This window comes from Hippopotamus amphibius, chromosome 6 (assembly GCF_030028045.1).
Source record: "Hippopotamus amphibius kiboko isolate mHipAmp2 chromosome 6, mHipAmp2.hap2, whole genome shotgun sequence".
Taxonomy (NCBI): Eukaryota; Metazoa; Chordata; class Mammalia; order Artiodactyla; family Hippopotamidae; genus Hippopotamus; species Hippopotamus amphibius.
Window position 1 is genome coordinate 1,422,628 of NC_080191.1, and position 18,504 is coordinate 1,441,131.

At 55.3% G+C, this 18,504-nt stretch overlaps 1 protein-coding gene across 4 annotated transcripts in view; it reads right to left on the reverse strand.

The window, feature by feature from the left end:
• SMOC2 (SPARC related modular calcium binding 2) overlaps positions 1 to 18,504 on the reverse strand; it is a 158,808-nt gene that overhangs the window by 92,072 nt on the left and 48,232 nt on the right. For all 4 annotated transcript variants that reach the window (XM_057740128.1, XM_057740127.1, XM_057740126.1 and 1 more), the window contains exons 3-4: positions 10,273 to 10,379; positions 9,095 to 9,194 (exon numbers count right to left, since the gene is read on the reverse strand). In XM_057740128.1, the coding sequence (XP_057596111.1) occupies positions 9,095 to 9,194; positions 10,273 to 10,379 (207 nt within the window). The remainder of the gene's footprint in view (positions 1 to 9,094; positions 9,195 to 10,272; positions 10,380 to 18,504) is intronic.

An 18,504-nucleotide genomic window follows, 5' to 3' on the forward strand; every position in this document is an offset into this window, starting at 1 on the left:
CCAAGAGCACAGGCGGCCGCGACAGGAGCACGGCAGGGCCTAGAGCACAGCCAACACGCCGGCTCCAGAAGTGTCTCTCAAGCACCACGTCCGTATCCCGCTACACACGTGCTCTGTCTGCAAGACACAGGCAGGCTGTGCTCACCTTGGCTGCTGCAGAGACCACCGCGTGGAGCCCCGTGTGGAAGGCCTGGGTGTGGCCTGGAGGGTCACCCGCTCCGGCCGCCCCAGAGGGCTCTGCGTGACGTCCGGCCGGCCTCCCCGGTCCCGGCTGAGCACAGGCCCAGGCCTGGGGGGCAGAGTCAGAAAAGGGCCCTGCCTGGACCTCGCAGCGGGGGTGCGAGGGCCGGCGCTGAATCCACGCTGGAGTCAGAGCTCCTGAAAACACGCCCCCCGCAACGGCCTCTGCGGTGGGCGGCCCCGCCGTGGGTGGGGGTGGTCACACAGTTGAACCAACACGCACAGCGGGAGCCTTGGGGCGGCGTCTAGTCCGTCAGCGTCATCCCCCAGTTCACCTCCCAAAGGCGACAGGCATGCAGCCCAGACAGAGTCTGCATCAAAGCGGTGGAGGAGCTGGGATGTCCCAGCGTCAGTGGACAGTCCCTCTGCCTGCAGGACGGCGTCGGCGCAGCCCCGGGCCCGCGCGCTGCCCCAGCCCCGGCTGGACCCCACTGGCCGAGTAAAGTGAGATACTGCCCGTGACCTTGGGCGCCCCCACCCCGCTTCTCGGCCGCCTTCCACGGTCCCTCCCATCCTCACCAGCTTCCTCCCTCGGCAGAAACTGCCCACAGAGCCAGAGTTTTACACCTCCGTGCTTCCGACACAAGAAAGAGCCTGATTTCCACGGTCCAAACCCTGAGCACAGACTCCAGTGACCTGGCTGTGACGAGGGACCTCCCCGGGCCGCCCTGCGAGGCCAGAGGCCGGGGGACGGGCTCCGGGAAGGCGGGCCCAGCCGGGCAGTGGGCGAGGCAGCCTGACCTCCGGGCAGCAGAGGCAGGGTCAGCTGGAGCCAGGCAGCGCCCGGGCCCCGGGGCCCTCTCCAGCATGGAAGCGGACGGCCCAGGGCATGGGCCGTGTCCCTCGGAGCTGGACAGCCGTCCTCGAGCACTGCCGGCTGGCCCAGGTGCGACGGCACGTGCCTCTCCAGAGCCTGCGGGGGGCTCTCAGGCCAGGTCCCCTCCAGACCGCCCGCCCGGCGCTGTGCCAGGGAGGCCGGGGGCTGCCTCCTGAGAGCCGGCTGCCCCCAGGGAGAGCTCTGCCCGCAGCCCCCGGGGAGACCCTGCGGCCGCACCCACCTTCTCGGCACCCAGGCACACCTGCTGTCCTGACGCACAGCTTCCTCCGCCGGACGCCCGAGGGGCGGGACCAAACCCTCCTGCTCAGCTCAGGGGACATCCGGGTGGTGTGACGGAGATAGCACCCCAGCAGGCCGGCCGGGCCACTCGGAGGAGAGACTAAGCCAGGCCCTGTGTCCCTTGTCCAGGGTGGCCGGGCGCTGACGCCGCCAGCGTTGGAGCCGCGTCACGGGGGGGTAGGGGCTCTCGGTTCCCCCCCACCCCAGGAGCGGCAGCATCCTCACCGGGAAACCTGTCAAAAAGGTGAGACCACAGGCCTCCCTCCAGACCCACAGCGTCAGACATTGCAGGGTGGGGCCCAGGAATCTGTGTTCTCGAGCCCCTTTGTGGACTGAAATGGGGGCACCAGGGCTCTGAGGACAAGGGCTTGGCCTGTGCTCTCTGCAGGTGTTGCTGATGTTATTATTCTCTTTGTTATTAGGAACTTGTCTACGTCGTGTCTGTGAAGCCCCAGCGGCTCCCTCAGTCCTGCTGCAATATCTCCTGTTTTCCTATTTTTATATTTCTGCAGACCAGAAACCAAACAAACCCAGCTTGTTTCCCCGCAGGGAGCCTCTGTGAAGCTGCTGGGCTGGAGGGAGGCCTGGGGTCCCGAAGGAGGGGATGTCGCATTGGGTTCCTCTCCGTGGGTCTTTGTTCTTACCTGGTGATCCTGCCTTTGAATATCTGGGATTCCTGGTTAGACGGGCATCATATGAAAGGAATGTCAGAATCCACTCACTGAGCCATGTGCCCTAACTGTCCCACACCTGAGAAGGCCCTTCTCCAGACGGCACAAGAAGAAATAAGTAAGTCACGAATTTTTCTTTAAAAAATCGAGAGATTATTTCTGGATTTACTTTCCATCAGTGACCACTTTAAGGTCTTTGTTTTGCATTCTCTGCTTTACTGTCTGAATGTTACGTATTTCAGTGGCCGGAGGAAACAAGCGTTCGTGTCAGTCCTAACAGGGTCACTCGCAGTCAGTAGTTTCGTAAATCTTCCCAACTTTTGACTCTTACAGACGAACACTTAGAAAAGGTGCCGTAAAAAAAAAACTGTACTGTTTGCTTAAAAAAAATAAGAAGGAAAATACACATACTTGTTTTTAATGCGGAGATATGGAATACCTCTGGAAGAGATTATCCATTGTTATTTATATAGCGTTCTGTGGACTGGGGCCATTTACTTCTAAAAGACCTCTCAATCATTTTATCAAGTTTTGTTAAACATTAGAAAATATGAGAAAAAAGCCACTTATGGCCTAAATGTGGAAGAGGACAGTTAAGAGAGTACTCTTTTTAAAGTAATGAAAGATGCAATTATAAAGTAGCCACCAACTTAAATGTATAATGAAGTACAATAATAGAGCAGATTGTATTATAAATCGACTGTTAGACACCAGAAAGGACTTTTTTCCAGAAAGGAAAAATAATAACACCAAAATGTTGTCCCTCAGGTAGATGATAATACAAAAGAAGTCCAAACTGAAAAGGAAAAGACAGAGAGACGGCTGTGGCTCTGGGCGCAGACAGGCAAGGGCCCCTCCAGGCAAGGGCCAAGGCCGTCCTGGGGAGGCAAGAAAGTCCGTCTCCTGCTCACGGGGTCATCGCAGTTCCTGCCTGATTCGCAAGCAGGCTGCTAAGTCTTGTGCAGCACGAGATCCACACCCTGTGGTCTCTTCCTTGAATGCTTGACTTAATTTTAAAATATTTTCTCAGTGTCAATTAAATACCTCCTGAACTTTTATCAGAAATGTTACACATGCCGTGTTGGCTGTATCAAATTCCTGTTTTTCCTCATCAGAGATGTAAAACAAATTTCCTCAATACGTCCAATATCGTCATCACAGTGGTTGTTAGAAGGTAACATATTTTTCTCTAAAACCGTCGCTGGGTTAGTGAAGGTCGCACTGAAGGTTGGCAGCAAAGCTGGGCCCGCTGGGACTCACCTCCATCTGAAAAGCGGTCTCCAGCCTCAGTGCATTCCCTACTTCTTGTTACAGTTGTTTGTTTTCACATTTCTTTGCCAATAGGTATTGAAATGTTTTATTTTAACAACTATCATTTTTCAGGAAGAGAATTTTTAACCTTAAATTAGAAAAAGCCATTTTCACGGGAAAAAACGTTCCCTCTGATCTGAAGTGTTTTCCATCAGCCAAGGACTCCGTGTGTTTGACCAGTTCTCATAAAGAGACGCTCCAGGAGCACTCAAGCGGTGCTGCTGATTTCAATATTTGGGAATCCAGTTGTTCTGGGTGTTTCTTTCCAGTCCCGCAGCTATGGAGGGCCTTTCACTGAGTGCCTGGGAAATTCATCAGTGAATGAGCTTCTCCTTACAAAGTGAAAATTTCCAGAAATCATAAGGGTATTCACACAAACATGGGATTCTACCATTTCAGGTAGAGGCCAACACTTTAGGCGTGGTAAGAAAATGCAAAGATCCTAGTTCACTTAATGCAAATAATATATAGAAAAGTTATGCAATCCAGTCCAAGTTTCTCTGTCACGGATAACCAACCGGGTCTTCCAGAACCCGAACGGAGACGCTGGTGGGAGAAGCAGCTGTGAGAACACACACTGGCAGGGCAGACGCCCGGAAACCACCCCTAACCTTCTCCTCCCTGCAGAGCTGTCCAACGTTAAGATCAAAAAGTAGGTAAAATCCTGCACTTTGGGAAAGAACTCCTCAAACACGCAACGTGGCCGTGGCCCGTTGAACCCAGAGATTCCCACTCCTTCCCCGGAAACATCCTCCCTACGACTGGCCTTGGCTTGAAGCGGGGTGGGTGGCGGGCTGGGCAGACTCGTGAGCCCCGGGGACGGGAGTTTTTGGTCTCTTGGGCAACCCGAGGTCTGCAGCTTACTTCAAACACACACCTCGAGCTGAGCTACATATGAAGAGTCTTTGGCTATTGTACTGTTAAGAGTCCCTGCATGTCGGCTTGGCTTACAATGTCTTCAACTGCTTTGTACTCACGCCAGGAATAAGCTCTTGGCTGGGGTGCACGGTTACAGAGGGAGATGAGATTAAAACCCCGAAGCTATTTCCAAATAATCGAGAATGGGCCAGCCTCAAAAATCCTCCCTTGGAAAAAAGTCCTTTGTTTTTAAGCTCTCCTCCCGCCCCCAGCAATGTCAGTCTTCAAATCTTTAGAAAGAAGAACAAGAGAAAATCCCTACAAAAGAAACACGAGTCAGCTGTGCCCGGATGCAGGGCCGAGGCCCCGGTCCCTCAGCAGCGGGAGGGACGGAGGGAAGACCCGGTGCCGCCTGGCCTTGCCTTGACCTACCTGAGCGTCCCTGGAGCAAGCAAAGCACCCCCCTCCCCGACCAGACCCGGGGTCCAGACCCGCAGGGTTGGGGGTATAACCGCCAAGCCGTGAGCAGGAACGCTTGCAGTCAGGCAGGATGAGGCTGGGTGTGCGTTTGGATGTGACTCAAAGAGCAGCTTTTTGGTCCTGAGCACGTCTCAGGGCAGCACGCGGCTTCCCAGAAGAGGGGAAGGCCTTCCCGCCCCTGCTCAGCTCCCCCGCCCGACGTGGCCGCAGACGTGGTGGGGGAGCGCGGGCCCAGGGCATCCTCGGGAACAGGCGGTGGGGAGGAGGCCGTTCTGCCCCTGCCTCCGCGGGCCCACCTGCCCCTCTGCTTCGGGAACCGTCTCCTCCAGACGCCTCCCCACCTGCTCCCGGACGGTGAGTCGCCCGCTCGCTGGTGCCCGCCGCTTCTGCAGGCACCTTGACGGGCGTGTCCGCAGAGCTCTCACCAAGGCGGGCGCCTTGCCTGGGGAAGGCCCGCTCGGCGCTGCGGGTGGGGACGGTCACTGAGCAGAAACGACAGGTGGGTCTCAAGGGACGGAAGGTGGAGCGCCCGCGAGGAGGAGGCTCACGGGCGCGGACGCGACCACGACCGTTCACGCGAGGGACGGCCCTCACCCCTCCTAAGGGCTCTCGCCATGTGGGAATGCTTCCGTCACCAGGAAGCAGGTGTCGCCGGGGCCGAAGGGGCCGGCTTCTCCCACGTGAAGCTCCCCGCAGCCTGAGCGCCGCCGGGAGGCACGCGGCCGGAGCAGACACAGGCAGGTCCCCCGCTGCAGCCCCCGAGCCACGGGGTCCCGCGAGCGCGCTGACCTGGCGGGAGCTTACTCATCAGGAGGTGGGTTCCGGGGCCACCGAGGAGTCGCCGCAGAGCGCAGGGAGTGGCGCTCCTGGTGCCTCGAGCCGCTCGCTGGGGCCTGGGCGAGACAGCCACGGGGTCGCGGGGCGCAGAGCCAGGAGTTACGTGCATTCAAACTCATTACTTCCTATAAACAAGGAGCTCGGGCCCATGGAGTCACGTGGTATTCAGCAGAAAACGTGGGCAAAGGAGACGCAGGCATGGATTTAAATCCCAGCCCCGACACGCACAGGCACAGGGGCCTCGGGTAGCGTCCTCACCTGTGAGCAGAGGTGAAGCTGCTTCGGCCCGCGGGGCGTGACAGCGACACACGCAGCCCCGTGAGCGGGCGCCCGGCCCGCTCTCCCCGCTGGCCCAGCACGTCCCCCGCAGAGGCTGACCCCGCTGGTCGTCCTTCCTGCCACCCCGCCCCTGCAGGGAAGGGGCCGTCCTGACCCCACCTCCCCTTCTGCAGCTTCCTAGACACGCAGTGCTTTCCCTCTGCCAAAATCCTCGGGAGAGGATGTCGGATGACTTATAACCTCAGGGAGAGTGTACGTCAGCGCGTCACCCCTTCCGCGGGCTTTGCATTTTAACTTTCTGAATCCGTGACACATCGCCCTCACGCGGGACGTGCGTCCACACCAACGCGTGGCCCAGGGACTCGTCATCGAAGGTCCAGGGAAGCAGCGTCCCAGCGGGGACAGGAGGCCCCGGGCCCAGCCCCCTTTGCCACAGCAGAGGCCCCCCTCCCACACCTCACCGCTGTCCTTTGCGTCTGACCACCGACGCGGAGGTGCGCCTGGCCTTGAACTGTGCGCAGGCTGCGGTGTCCTGACTCCGGCCCCTCCCCGGGCACGCGCGCTGGAGCCTGCTCCTGCCGCAGCAGCTCCCCGTGTCCTCGCTGTCTGCGTCCTGCCCGTGGGCCAAGCGGGCACGTGATTCCTCCCGCAGACGCCCGTGGACACGCCTTGGCTTCCAGGGTCTGGACGGGGCCCCTGGCTGCTGGCCCTCTCGTCCGTCCACAGGGGTGAGCTGGTCGTGTGGGGGGCGCCCCCGCCCCGTGGTCCACCGCGGCTCCTCCTGCCCTGGGTGTCAGGGAGGCTCCCTGGGAGGCTGGGTTGCATTCCCTGCTGCTGTGTGCACTGTGCCTAGGGTGTCATCACTTACAAAATGCTGCCTGTTCAAGACTTTTGACTGTTCTTCTGCTAGACGTCCTCGTTATCCCGTTGTTCTTATTGATTCATAGGAATTTGGGTGCTTTGCATTAATGGCTTTAAAACACACAATTGTGAAACACATGCATCCTCTCCTTTGAAGGTCTTTCTGGGAGGAGCGGGCGGCAGACGTGGCTGCTGGGCCCCGCTCTGCTCCGCTGAAATCAGCTGTGAGTGGACGCCCCCTGCCCTCCCCATGGGCTGCTGCAACCTGTACCCACATCAGTTCAAAATAAATACACACATGCGTTCTAAGTGACCGTTGCTGTGTATCGCTAACCCTTAATGTCTTTCTCTGACTTTCAAATTTCCATAGGATGTGCTTTTATGGTAAGCTTGCGGTGAACTCCAGGGCCAAAGAGCGCTGGTGAATGCTGACATTTACCCAGTTGTAATGAACCGGATGGAAATCACTCCCATGCTCTGCAGAGGGCGGACACAGCGTATCGGCCACAGCAGGTGTCAGCCAGCGTCCCGGGGGCGGGAGGCGGACACCCTGGGGGTTGCAGAGGGGAACTGACCAGCTGACATGCACGGCGTCCACCACGATCTCACGCCGAGTGAAGCTCTTTGCCACGCTCTCCCCGTGACTGGTGAGGGCATGTCAGCATCTGGGAAGGTCATGTTACAGTGTGCAGAAGTCCGTCATCAACTCTGCGTGTGTGTATGCCCCGTGCTCCCAAAACCCTCCCTTCAACGTCACGATTCTCCCAGCAATCCCCTGTAGCCGCACAGTCTCCGCACGTGTTCAGAGCTGAGGCACCTGCTCTCCCCCACCCACATCTCTGCAGAATAAAAGCATGAATACGGCTGGGGATTAATACAATTTTCCATAACGCTGGCCAACCTGCAAAACCAAGCCAAGGGAATGAAAAGGGAGGCACTCCTGCAGGGAAGCCAGTCTCCAGGCTGGGAGGCAGCCTGCCCTGCCCACACCACACTGTGTCTTCGGAGACACACCCTTTCCCACCCCCGGTGGCATTTTCTCTGCAATAAACACCAGACTCTAAGCAAAAGGGAAGACCACTCTTTCCTCCATAACCCATCACTTGAACCAAAAAATCCACATGGGCAGTGAAAACAATGGAGCATTTCTATACAGTAAAAGGTTGCTGCTACCTGGTTGGAAAAAATAATATGAGTGACCAGTACAGTGGTTTGATTCTAGAAACAAAAAATATTACAGGGAAGTTATAAGAATCCCAGCCAACATTGCTCATGGTTTTATGAGAAAGTTCTTTGAGACACTACTTAATTTTTCAAGAGGTATCACTGAAATCACAGAAATAGGTATCTCCTCTACTGTCTCCTTCCTAAAATAAGGCTGGGCTCGACTCAAAATGCCATTACTTGGTTGAAATGAAGTATTTGCAAGTAACTTTCAAAGTGAGGGACACACACAGAGGCCAACTTATGACACTGATTTTTTTCTCTTTCATTTACTCCACGAGTTTGTAAAAGAATTAGTAGGTGCAAATGTTAGCTCACTAAAAATATATTTTCAGCAATTTTTAGGTTTTGGATGAGAAAACAGTTTTAAAAATAAGTATATTTTAATTCCACATTACGCACACTCCCTGGCTTTTAAGTGATGACCAGTCACTTGAAATGTTAGCTTTTGTGTTACTGGTGATTACGATGGCATCATTCTGAAGCAGCTGTGAGTTCCGACCTGTGCCTTGGCTCCTGGTATAAATGTCTGAATCATGAACAGAAATTCTAATTGTAAGATGTCTGCTCTTGAAACAGAAAAGAGGTGAAAGTCAACTCTAAACACAAATGTTTCAATATTTTACATGAGCATTCAGGAAGATGTTTTGTATCGCTACATAACAGTATGTTTTTCCCTAGTAAGCTTAATCTAGTCATTGTGACCCAAAGATCATGAAATTTCTTCATCAATGGTCAGACAGGTCTCCCTCAGCAATTAATCAAAACTCAAGCTACAGACCATTTTCAAATAAAAATGACCTGAATCATGTATAACATTTTGGGGAAAATATTAATGGAAAACAGACCATGTTATAGATGATTCTCCTGCCAGGATTATGACCTTCGGTACATGAAGCCCGCTTACGAGTAGTAAAATAACACAAATAAACCCTCTGGAGGGGATCTGGGAAGAAGGATCCACTTTCCCCTTGCAAACACACACACACAAACCCAGAGATGCGCACTTTTTTCGGCCCGTGAAAACATGTGGTCATTTCCACGGTGACCACAGTCCCTGTGGTTATTTCTAAAAACTAAGCGACCCGGATGGCCGTGACCTACCATGGTTCAGGCCCAGATCTTCCATCCGCAAGCTCTCTTAAAAACAAAGATGATCAGAAAACAGCCAATAATGTCAGGAGCAGGTTCACCTCGTAAACTCAAGCGGACCTACCGGGACACCTGGGCGTCTTGTGGGCCACGGCGGTGCCGCTGATGGGCCTCCCGTTGGGCGTGACGCACCAGCAGTATCCCGTGTAGCTGTGGCACTGGACCTGCAGGAGGGACGGGAGACGGGGCGGGGCGGTCAGCGCGCGAGGCGCCCGCTCTTCTCCAGGCCTGCTCCACCCCCCGCAGGAGGCCCAGGGCTTCCTGAGTCCTTGGGTGTGAACTCCCGCCAAAGGACCATGCGATGCTCTGGAACCCGGGAGATAAGGGAGGAAAGGGACCAGAGGCGTCCACCCTGCACGCTGGTGCCGGCCCGTAACTGTTCAGCGTCTAATCCTCCACCTTTGCGATGGGGCCCGAGCCCTCCTCGTACAAGAGGGAAACCGAAGCCCCGAGGAGCCGGGACAGGAGACGGTGGTCCGGCTGCCGGCGGGATGTTCCGTCACGGCCCCGACTCCCTCCATCAGCAGCCAGAGTGAACACCACCCGCGGCTCCAGCCCTCTCTGTCTCTCACTCCCCTTCCTGAGTCTCTCAAAGGCCGAATGATCGTTGTAAAAATACGTAGAGCTCACAGCATCATTGGAGGCCTCAGAGCAGACCCTGTCTTGCTTTTTGGTTTCGTCCTACCAAAAGCTATGTCAGTTTTCACCATACTTCAGGAATTTGTTTACCTCAATAAGAAATCACAGTACTGACAATACTAACACGGACACACTCCAGGTAGAGAACTGGGTGATGAGAAACGCCCACGAACAAGGTGACCCCAGGAAAGAAACTGCATGTGACGCGACGTCACGTGACCTTGGCGCGTGCTCCTCTGTAACTAACACTGAACCAGGGGTAGAGTCTCAGCCGTGCGCCGGGGCAGTGGGGCCCTGTCCGTTTCCCAGCAACGAGCGCGGACAGCGCGGCCCTGACAGGAGCACCTGTGCCGGGGAAGGACTCACCCCTGTTTACGACAGTGAGGTCCCTCAGGAGAACCACTCTGCGGTGGAAAGGAAGACAGCCCCCATCGTGAGAAGCCCGCTCCCCAACGCGGGCTGCACGCCTGGCTGCCCCTCCCCCCGGGGCTGCACACCTGGCTGCCCCTCCCCCCGGGGCTGCACACCTGGCTGCTGCTCCCCACCGGGCTGCAGGCTTGGCCATCCCTCCCCGCCCCCCCGCTCCGCACCCGGGCTGCACACCTGGCTGTAGGTGCCATCGTCGCTGCACTCGGGGATGAACACCTGCTGCAGCTCCTTCCGGGCCTGCTCCTGGGTGTACTTCCTCTCGGCCACACACCTGGACACGTCTGCAGGGAGGCACAGAGCAAAGCCAGCGGTCAGCCTGCGGGATGCACAGCAGGGGTGCTGCGTGAGGGGCCGGGGCCGGAGGGGCCCTGCCGGGAGGGCAGCTGCCGGGCGGGCACCCGGCGGGGCGGCAGGGTCCCTGGGGGGAGGCCAGGCCTCTCAGAAAGAGCAGGACACCCTCCACGTCCCGTGAGCAAGGAAGCCGAGGCTCCGAAAGGCCGCTCGGCTTGTGGGTGTTGAAATGTGGACTCCGCTTCCCGGACGATGAAAGACAGGCAGCAGCCCTGCCGGCCACAGCCGGACTCTCGGATCCAAGGACATCCATCCAAGCACTGGGGGCCAGGTGTGGAAGCCACCGTGCAAATCAGACCAAAGGCACAGGCTGGAGGGCAGGCGAGCACCCCGGGGGCACCCGCGGCCTCTCTGCTCTGCGTCTGAGCTTCTGAGGCTCTCAGGGTGACACCAGGCTCCTGTGCGTCCAACCTCACGTGAAAAGTCCAACAAAGAATCAGATTAAAGGGTCACATAGCATCATCAGTCTTCGTATTCGCCGAGCACAGACTTCCACGTTTCCACGTGAAAATACGACAACGGGAGAATCCAATATAGAGCTCGATCTTCCTACCTTTCCCTAGGAAGATGTCCCCTGGGACACCACAAACTAGTAGAAAGGAAAAGACTGAAACGGGGAAGCGCATTAAACCCAGCTCTGGACGGCAGGCGTTAGGAAACAGACAGCAAGACCCGCCACGGAGACCGGAGACCGTGTGATGGTGGGAAGGCGGGTCCGGGAGCCGCCAGCCCCTCTCACCTGCCGCATCTGAACGCACCAGAGCCTGCTCCCCCCTGATGCTTCATCTCAGGGCCCGGCAGGACTTACACGGGTGGGCCAGCCCCTGCTAAGGGCCCCTCTTCTCACGGCCACAGGCCATTAAAACATGCTCCACAGAGTCTGCATCCACTGTGGGGAAGGAGCCCCCGGGGCCGCCTCCACCCCAGGCACACGCCTTGTTTCTTTAGACCGTCATCTGATGCAGTTCATTTGAATTTTAGAAGTTGGAAAGAATGGCTTTCCCCATTTTTCTTAAGTGTGTCCAGATTTAAATTACACGTTGTCTAGATCTGGAAGGCCCTCTGGACACGGAGAGAGCCTGCCCCGAGCATATCCACTGCCCAGCATTTTTAGATGGTGACTTTCTGGTTGCCTGGTAGGAAAATCTCTTGGCTACAAAGAAATGCCATCTGGGCACCAGCTCCAGGGCTCAGGGCTATGGTGTCTGTATCTGAACACAGACTCTGCTGCTGGAAGCCCTTCTCTTGGACTCTGTGGAAGCCCTGCGGCCCCCAGCAAGACAGGCCTGCACGCGGGGGGCGCATGTCCACGTCCGGGCAGGCTCAGGCCTCCCATCTCAAAGTGCATCTTTGCCAGCACGCAGCAACATGCGGTTTTAATGCAGCCTGTGTTTTAGCTGAGGGCAAATGACGGCTCTGCTGGACTTCTGTCCTCATTTTTTTAGTATAACCTATGGTTTGACTGTCTGAAAGGAAAAGTGACACGAGTTCTCATCCTGCAAGGTCTCCACGAGGGTACAGACGCGTCACAAATTACTTCTAACATCTGAACTGCTGTGCAACACCCCGAAAGCAAACATTTCCCAAACAACCCTGGATCTGATGCCTTCTGGAAAGGACTCCGCATTTGTCACGGATGGGAGAGCTCTTAAACTCTCACACGAAGAGAACATTCCACTCCGGGTGTGCGCGGACGACTCAGCCACCGGAGACCGGGGAGACTTTGCCGCAGGAGCTGCGGGCCCGCGTGAGCCGCCCCTGAGAGCCAGTCTACGACCACCTACCAAACAGCAGTGCGGTGTGCCCTGCACCCCTGCACGTCACCACTGGTCCCCGATACCCGAGGTCAGGGGTGGGGTCGTCACCCACCACATCCCTCCTACTGAACGACGACACCCCCTGGGGAGTTTCGCCCCAAATTAGTAACATCTCCCTGGTGTTCTTCCCACTTTGTTTTTTACTTTATTGTGGTCAGAATACTTAACACGAGATCGACCCTCTCAGAGAGTGTTTGCACGTATGGTGCGCTGCCGTTAACCAAGGCGCTGTGTCCCCAGCCCAGCTCCTGGACCCGCTCACCTCTCGGGGCTGAAACCACCCCCCGTGTCCTTAGCATCCCTGTCAACTGTGTGTGGTTGACAGGTAGACCCTGGAGGCTAAGTTAAATGCCCCTCTCTATAGAAATAAAAATACTAAGCATAGCCTCAAAGTTCTGGTAGTCTCAGTTTTTCCAATGTGTCCATCATTTTTAAATGGAGCAGAAATGTTCAACATTCTTAAAGCTGAATTTACAGGTGATACATCTCTTCCCTAATTATAGTTTCACTCTCTACGATTCCTGCGGTGAGATTAGAAACTAAGCAGGTCCTTAACTGTTCAGGGGCCTTGCTGAGATTTTACTCCGGACACTTTACTTTTAAGGGTTTGAAAATTAAATCCTCAAAACATAAGCACCGTAATTTGTTCTTATTGTGGGACAACTACACGGAACATACAATTCACCATTTTAACCACTTCAAAGTGTACGATTCAGTGGTGTTGAGCGCATCCGCGATGCTGTGTGACCACCTCTCCCACCTGGTTCCAGAACATTCCCACCTCCGCAGGCAGGCGACGCCCAGGAGGGCCCCTCCCTCTCCCCCACCCCCACCCCACCCCGGCGGCAGTAATCTGCCCTCCGTCCCTGCGGACCTGCCTGTGGGGCATCCCACACAGACGGAATCAAGCCACGTGACAGTGTGTTGTCCACGTCCACGTGGCGCCCCTGTGCCGACGCCCGTTTCTCCTCGGGGCTGCGGAGCACCCAGCGGACGACACACCGCGGCGGGCCCGTCTGCCCGGGCGCTGAGGGACGTCGGGGCTGGTCCCACCTTCGGGGGCTGTGAGAACGCTGCCCTGGGCACGCCCGTGGCACGCCCGTGGCGCTTCTGTCTGAACCTCTGCTTCCAAGCCTTACGGGCACATGTTCCTGGAGCGGAATTTCTGGGTCCTATGATAATTCTGCATCAATTTACAGAGAAAACCCCAAACTGTTTTTCACAGCGTATGAACCATTTTCTGTTCCTGTCCAGAGATGGACAAAGGCTCCCACGTACCCACATTCACAGCCACGCTTGTTTTCTGTGTTTTTCATTTTTAATTGTGACAGCCGTGCTAGTGGGTGTGAAGCGGTATCACATAACTTTTTGGTTCATAGTAGTTTTTAAACTATGATCAATTTTTACCTCATAGGAAAATCCAGCTTCACTGAAAATTATAATAGTAATATTTTAATTAAATCAAAGCATTAATTTAATCTCCCTCTCATCAAAGACTTCAACTACTTTTTACTGGACCAAAGAAAAATTCTTTGATGTGAACTTGATCATCGTTCTGAGAAACGTTTTGTTCTTATCTGAAAGAGCAGAGACTTTACAAATAATTTCTTCACTGTGCTTCGCAAGGCATTGCTAACAACAGGTTTTTAATAAAAAAAACTTTTGATGAGTGGTTGATTAATAATAATGAGTTCTGTAAGCAATGTATTTACCTGGTGGTTCATTGTCTTCTCTCAGTTGCAAAGTACAAGAGATTCCTCTTCCAAGAGGATCACAAAACCTCTCTGCATCAGGGTACATCAGTCACAAACTATCAAAGCACACTGCTCACGCGAGACTGGAAAGAACCAGTCACGTTTTATAGCGGTTATTTCTAATGATGGTTTTCATTTAAACAGGAAGCAAATAATTTCCTACTTTGCTAAAATCACTCAAAACGGGATTAAGCTGTTATTAGAAGAGACAGATTTGCGGCACATTTTATGCACAAGAATGTTGGAGAAGCGCAGTTAAAGGGACCGGAGGAGGCTCGGCCAGAACGAGGTCACGGAGCACTGATGTTTGCGGGCGGTCCTGACCCTCACCGCCCCTGAGCCAGAGCGCTTCCTGGGGGGTCCTCTGCCCGTCACACACAGGATGACCCGGGAACTTTGCCCAGAGGAAAGCGGATCGCGTTTCCTCTCACGTTTCCTGTGCGAGTCCTCGCCCCAGAGACAGAGCTGCTCAGCACGGTCCTCCCGGAGGCAGAAGCCCTGGGGGTAGGGAATCATTCGGAGTCCCAGCCACGGAACATACAGTGAAAGGCCACCTGAGCAGATTTCTGGTCAACAGGCCCCTGGTTCTGGACCTAGCGGGGCAATTACGAGCTGATGGTTTTCAGCTCTGTGGTGTCAACTCTCTGAAGACAGAGTTCTCGCCCCTGGGTCCCCACAGCCGGCACGGGTCTGCTTGGACAAGGCTGGGGTCAGAACAAATGAAGCTGGCGAGGAAGCCAGCTCTCCGTTGGTAGCAGCCACAGAAACGATAGCCCGAAGGTGACTGGCCTTTTATTTTATTGGCATCGGATGAAGGCAGACCGTGTGTCTTGAAAGTTGTAATATTTTACCCACCCGTGATTTTGAAGGCCAGACTGTGGGAAAAGTGAAGAATTCTGAGCTGCAATGTTGTCTGGCATAAACGACACAGGGTCTGTGCTGTGATAAAGGATCAGCAGGACCCCAAACAGGCTCCCTGTTTACCCACCTGCGGCCGCCAGGCTTGGGCAGAGCCCAGAAAGTGTCCACACCGTCCCTTGACGGAAAGAGCATCTTAGAGCCGAGAAGAAAAGAACTGAGTTTTCATATTAAATAAGTATTATCAGTGCAAACATATAAAGACAGAAACAAATTAGAATAGGAAAACGCAGGGTACGTAATTGGGGGGCCAAGTCCTAAAGGAAAAACAGTAAGATAGAGTGCAAACGATCACAAGACTGTATTAAAGTATTCAGACAGTTTTACAGCATTTATCCAGGAAACAGCTCCTGAGGACCAGCTCTGTGACGACTGCTCACGAGAAGGGTCAGCGCCGCACCCTAGGTCCCCGCGCAGGTGGCCTCGGGGCCTTTGGTGTGACGTCTGGCCGCAACATTTGCGGGGCCGAGACGGACCGAGGCCGCGCTGTGCATGTCCCGCCTCCTCTGTCTTCACATACATCTCAGAAAGCTCTGCTGTGTGTCTGATCGCGGCTTGGATGTGAGCGCAATGGCGCTACCTCTTGCTGTGTCTGCTTCCATCTGTAACGAGGGCGCGTCTAACATCAGACCTGTTAGAACAGCATGAAGGGCTTAAGGTCAAGGTAAGGTTTCTGCGAGGGACACAGCCCAGCGTGATGAAAACATCCTGGGACCACGCGTGTAACGGGCATTTCAGAGCCTGCCTGTGGGTGCAAGGAGTCCAGTCAGACACAACAGGAAGCGGGACACGGACCCCCGAGAGGACCGGGCAGGAGACACACGCACACCTGCACACACGTACACATGTACACGCATGAGACACACGACACCCCCACACGCGCACCTGCACCTGTGCACACGTGCACACGCGCCACGCGCCCTGCTGAGACGCCCTCCACGGAACCACCTGCCTCCCCGAAGACAGTGATGGCAGAGCAACACTGACGCGCAGCAACCCCCCGCACCCTGGTCCTCGGCACAGCCGAGGGTCAGCAAAGCCCCCAGGTGAAGCCACGTGGGAGGCAAAGGCGGCGGCCGCGGAAGCCTGAGGACGACGGCCGGTGATGAGCTTCCAGCCCGGTGCTTGGCTCTCCGAGCCGAAGTAAAGGCTCGTTAGGACCACATTTTTATGATCAGAAGAATCTTCAGAGAGAAGGAGTTCCTCGTGTCATCTGACCCGACCACCCTGCTCCAGAGGCGAGAAGGCAGGTGCAGACCTCCCGGCCTGGCCCTTGGCCCTGGTTCCGCGGTTCCCCTGGGAGCTTGCAGGGTGCAGAGGCCGGGACCTCTCCCTCCCTCACCTCGGCTCCGCCCCACAGGGAGACCCGCAGCCGGCTGCCCGCCCCGGGCCACGCCTGTAACAGCAGACGCACCGCTGCTGGGCTGCAAGCACAGCCACCCTTGGGTCTCACGTCATGTGTTTCAATACAAGTAAAGTACACGCGGTACTTCAGACAGGGCAGTACGTACCGAGCGGAGGGGACAAGGACCCTCGGGCCTCGCAGAAATCCCACTGAAAAACCTCGGTACTTCCGGGGGCAACAGCGCTGCGGACCACGTGTGTGGGTTACGCCTTCCGCAGAATTCCCAGAGGTGCAGTGCTGGGAGCCCGAGCTCTCTCCCCGCAGGACCCAGCGGCGTGCACGCCAAGCACGTGGCCTGGGTCACACACGGGGAAGAGGATGGTCACCAGGTCCTGAGGGCCGGACCTGCCCAGAGAACTCTGAGGTACACCTGGGCACAGCAGCCCAGGCGGGACAGAGGGCCTGTAAGTCACACGGAGGTTTCCAGGCCAACGGCCCTCATGTGGCCTGAGTGAACGCCTAGGTGTGTATCACCGAGGTTCTCGCAGGCAGAGGAAAAGGGCTCTGGAAACGCGTCATAACCGAGAATTAATAACAAGCCCTGTCGTGAGGTCGGGGTCTCTCTCCATGACACTGTGGCCCCTGCGTGCTCATGTGGGGGCAATGCTGTGACCCTCGGAGACCCCAGCCCCACCCGGCGGTCACTCTCCAAGCGCCATCGGGACAGTGACCACGAGACTCCGGCAGCAAACGAGAAAGGGGACGGATATCAGGAGGTGCTTTGTAACAACGTGCCTTTTCTTACACAACGGTCACTGCAAAGCCCTGGGTCTTGGAAATCTCCAGGAAGTTCCTTTCGTCAGTTATCCTTTATAATTTTGTTTCCAGAAATCTCAGAATAGTTCCAAGATCTCCCGGCATCTGACCTTTCTCCTCCTTCTCCTTCTCCTTCTAATCCTTCCTCTTCTCCTTTTTCTTTTTCTTTGGGGGGGTGGGGGGGTAGATTTTTTTATTCAATGCCAGAGATTTTCTTGAAAAGAAAGACAGTCCCAATGGTCTCAGATCAAAAGAAAAATATTAATTTGTTTGCTGAGTTCTAAAAACACACACTCCACAAATTTCTAAGAAAATATGAGAAAAATCCATCCGTACAAACCACTGCACTTCTGTTCAAGGTCAATAGTTAGAGCATTATATGAAATGCAAAAAACATTTTAATCCAACTTAATTAAACACTAAAATATTTCAATCATTGCTTCCAAACTAGTGCATCCAGAAGAGACCGGCCTGTGGAACCGTCACCCACCACCCACATGGACGTGCCCTCCACGTGCAGCCTCACACGCGCCAAGCTGACCGTATGATATGCCAGCCAACTTCAACACCAGGAACCATCTACAGCAAGCGCGGGTTGGGTATTCGGATTCCGGGCAGTGGAAGGGCCATTTCAATCTCCTTCTCCCTCTCTCACCTTCAGAGCAGAAAGCTCTCGACCTGGGTGTGCTGCGGAACTGGCGGTGCACGTGCCCTCGTGGGCAGAGGGATGCAGCGGCAGCACCTGCCAGGGGCAGCCGGTCACCTGGCTCTCGTCCATCAGCACCAGGACCCCTCCTCCTCACCAGGAACCCCTCCTGCCATGTGCCCCCGGGGCAGGCCGGGGGTGTGAACTGCTGCACATGGGCCGGGGAGCGGGGGGGGGGGGGGGGGACGGGAAAGGGTAGGGAAGCTACTAGCAAAGTAAACCAGCTGGAATGAAGGAGCCCATCCCGTCTGAGGAGGTCCTGCTCCTGGGAGCTCGGAGCCTGGCTCTTGGGAAAGCAGCGTCTGTGGGAGAGGTCCGCCTGCAGGCTGGGAACCCCTTCTCAGGACAGCCCGCGCGTGGACCACACTCACATCACCTGCAAGATGAGGGCTGAACGCAGGTGCTTCAGAGCCCCAACCCACCCACAAATCTGCAATAGCAGAGGTACCGGATGCCCAGTTATTTCAAACTATGTTGTACAACTAAAGTCTCTTTAAAGGAACTTTAATATTTGCTACCCATGGCAGCCGAAGCACCAGATAAACTTGATCTTGAAGCTTACAGGTATCTTCACATTCTTTGCATTTCAGTCCTTTTGATTTAAATTAAACTTGTTTTTAGAAGGTAAGTTTTGTTTTTACCTACTACTCCCTTAGAACATTTTTTGGGTCACAGATTTACGGTATGAAATTTCTTCAG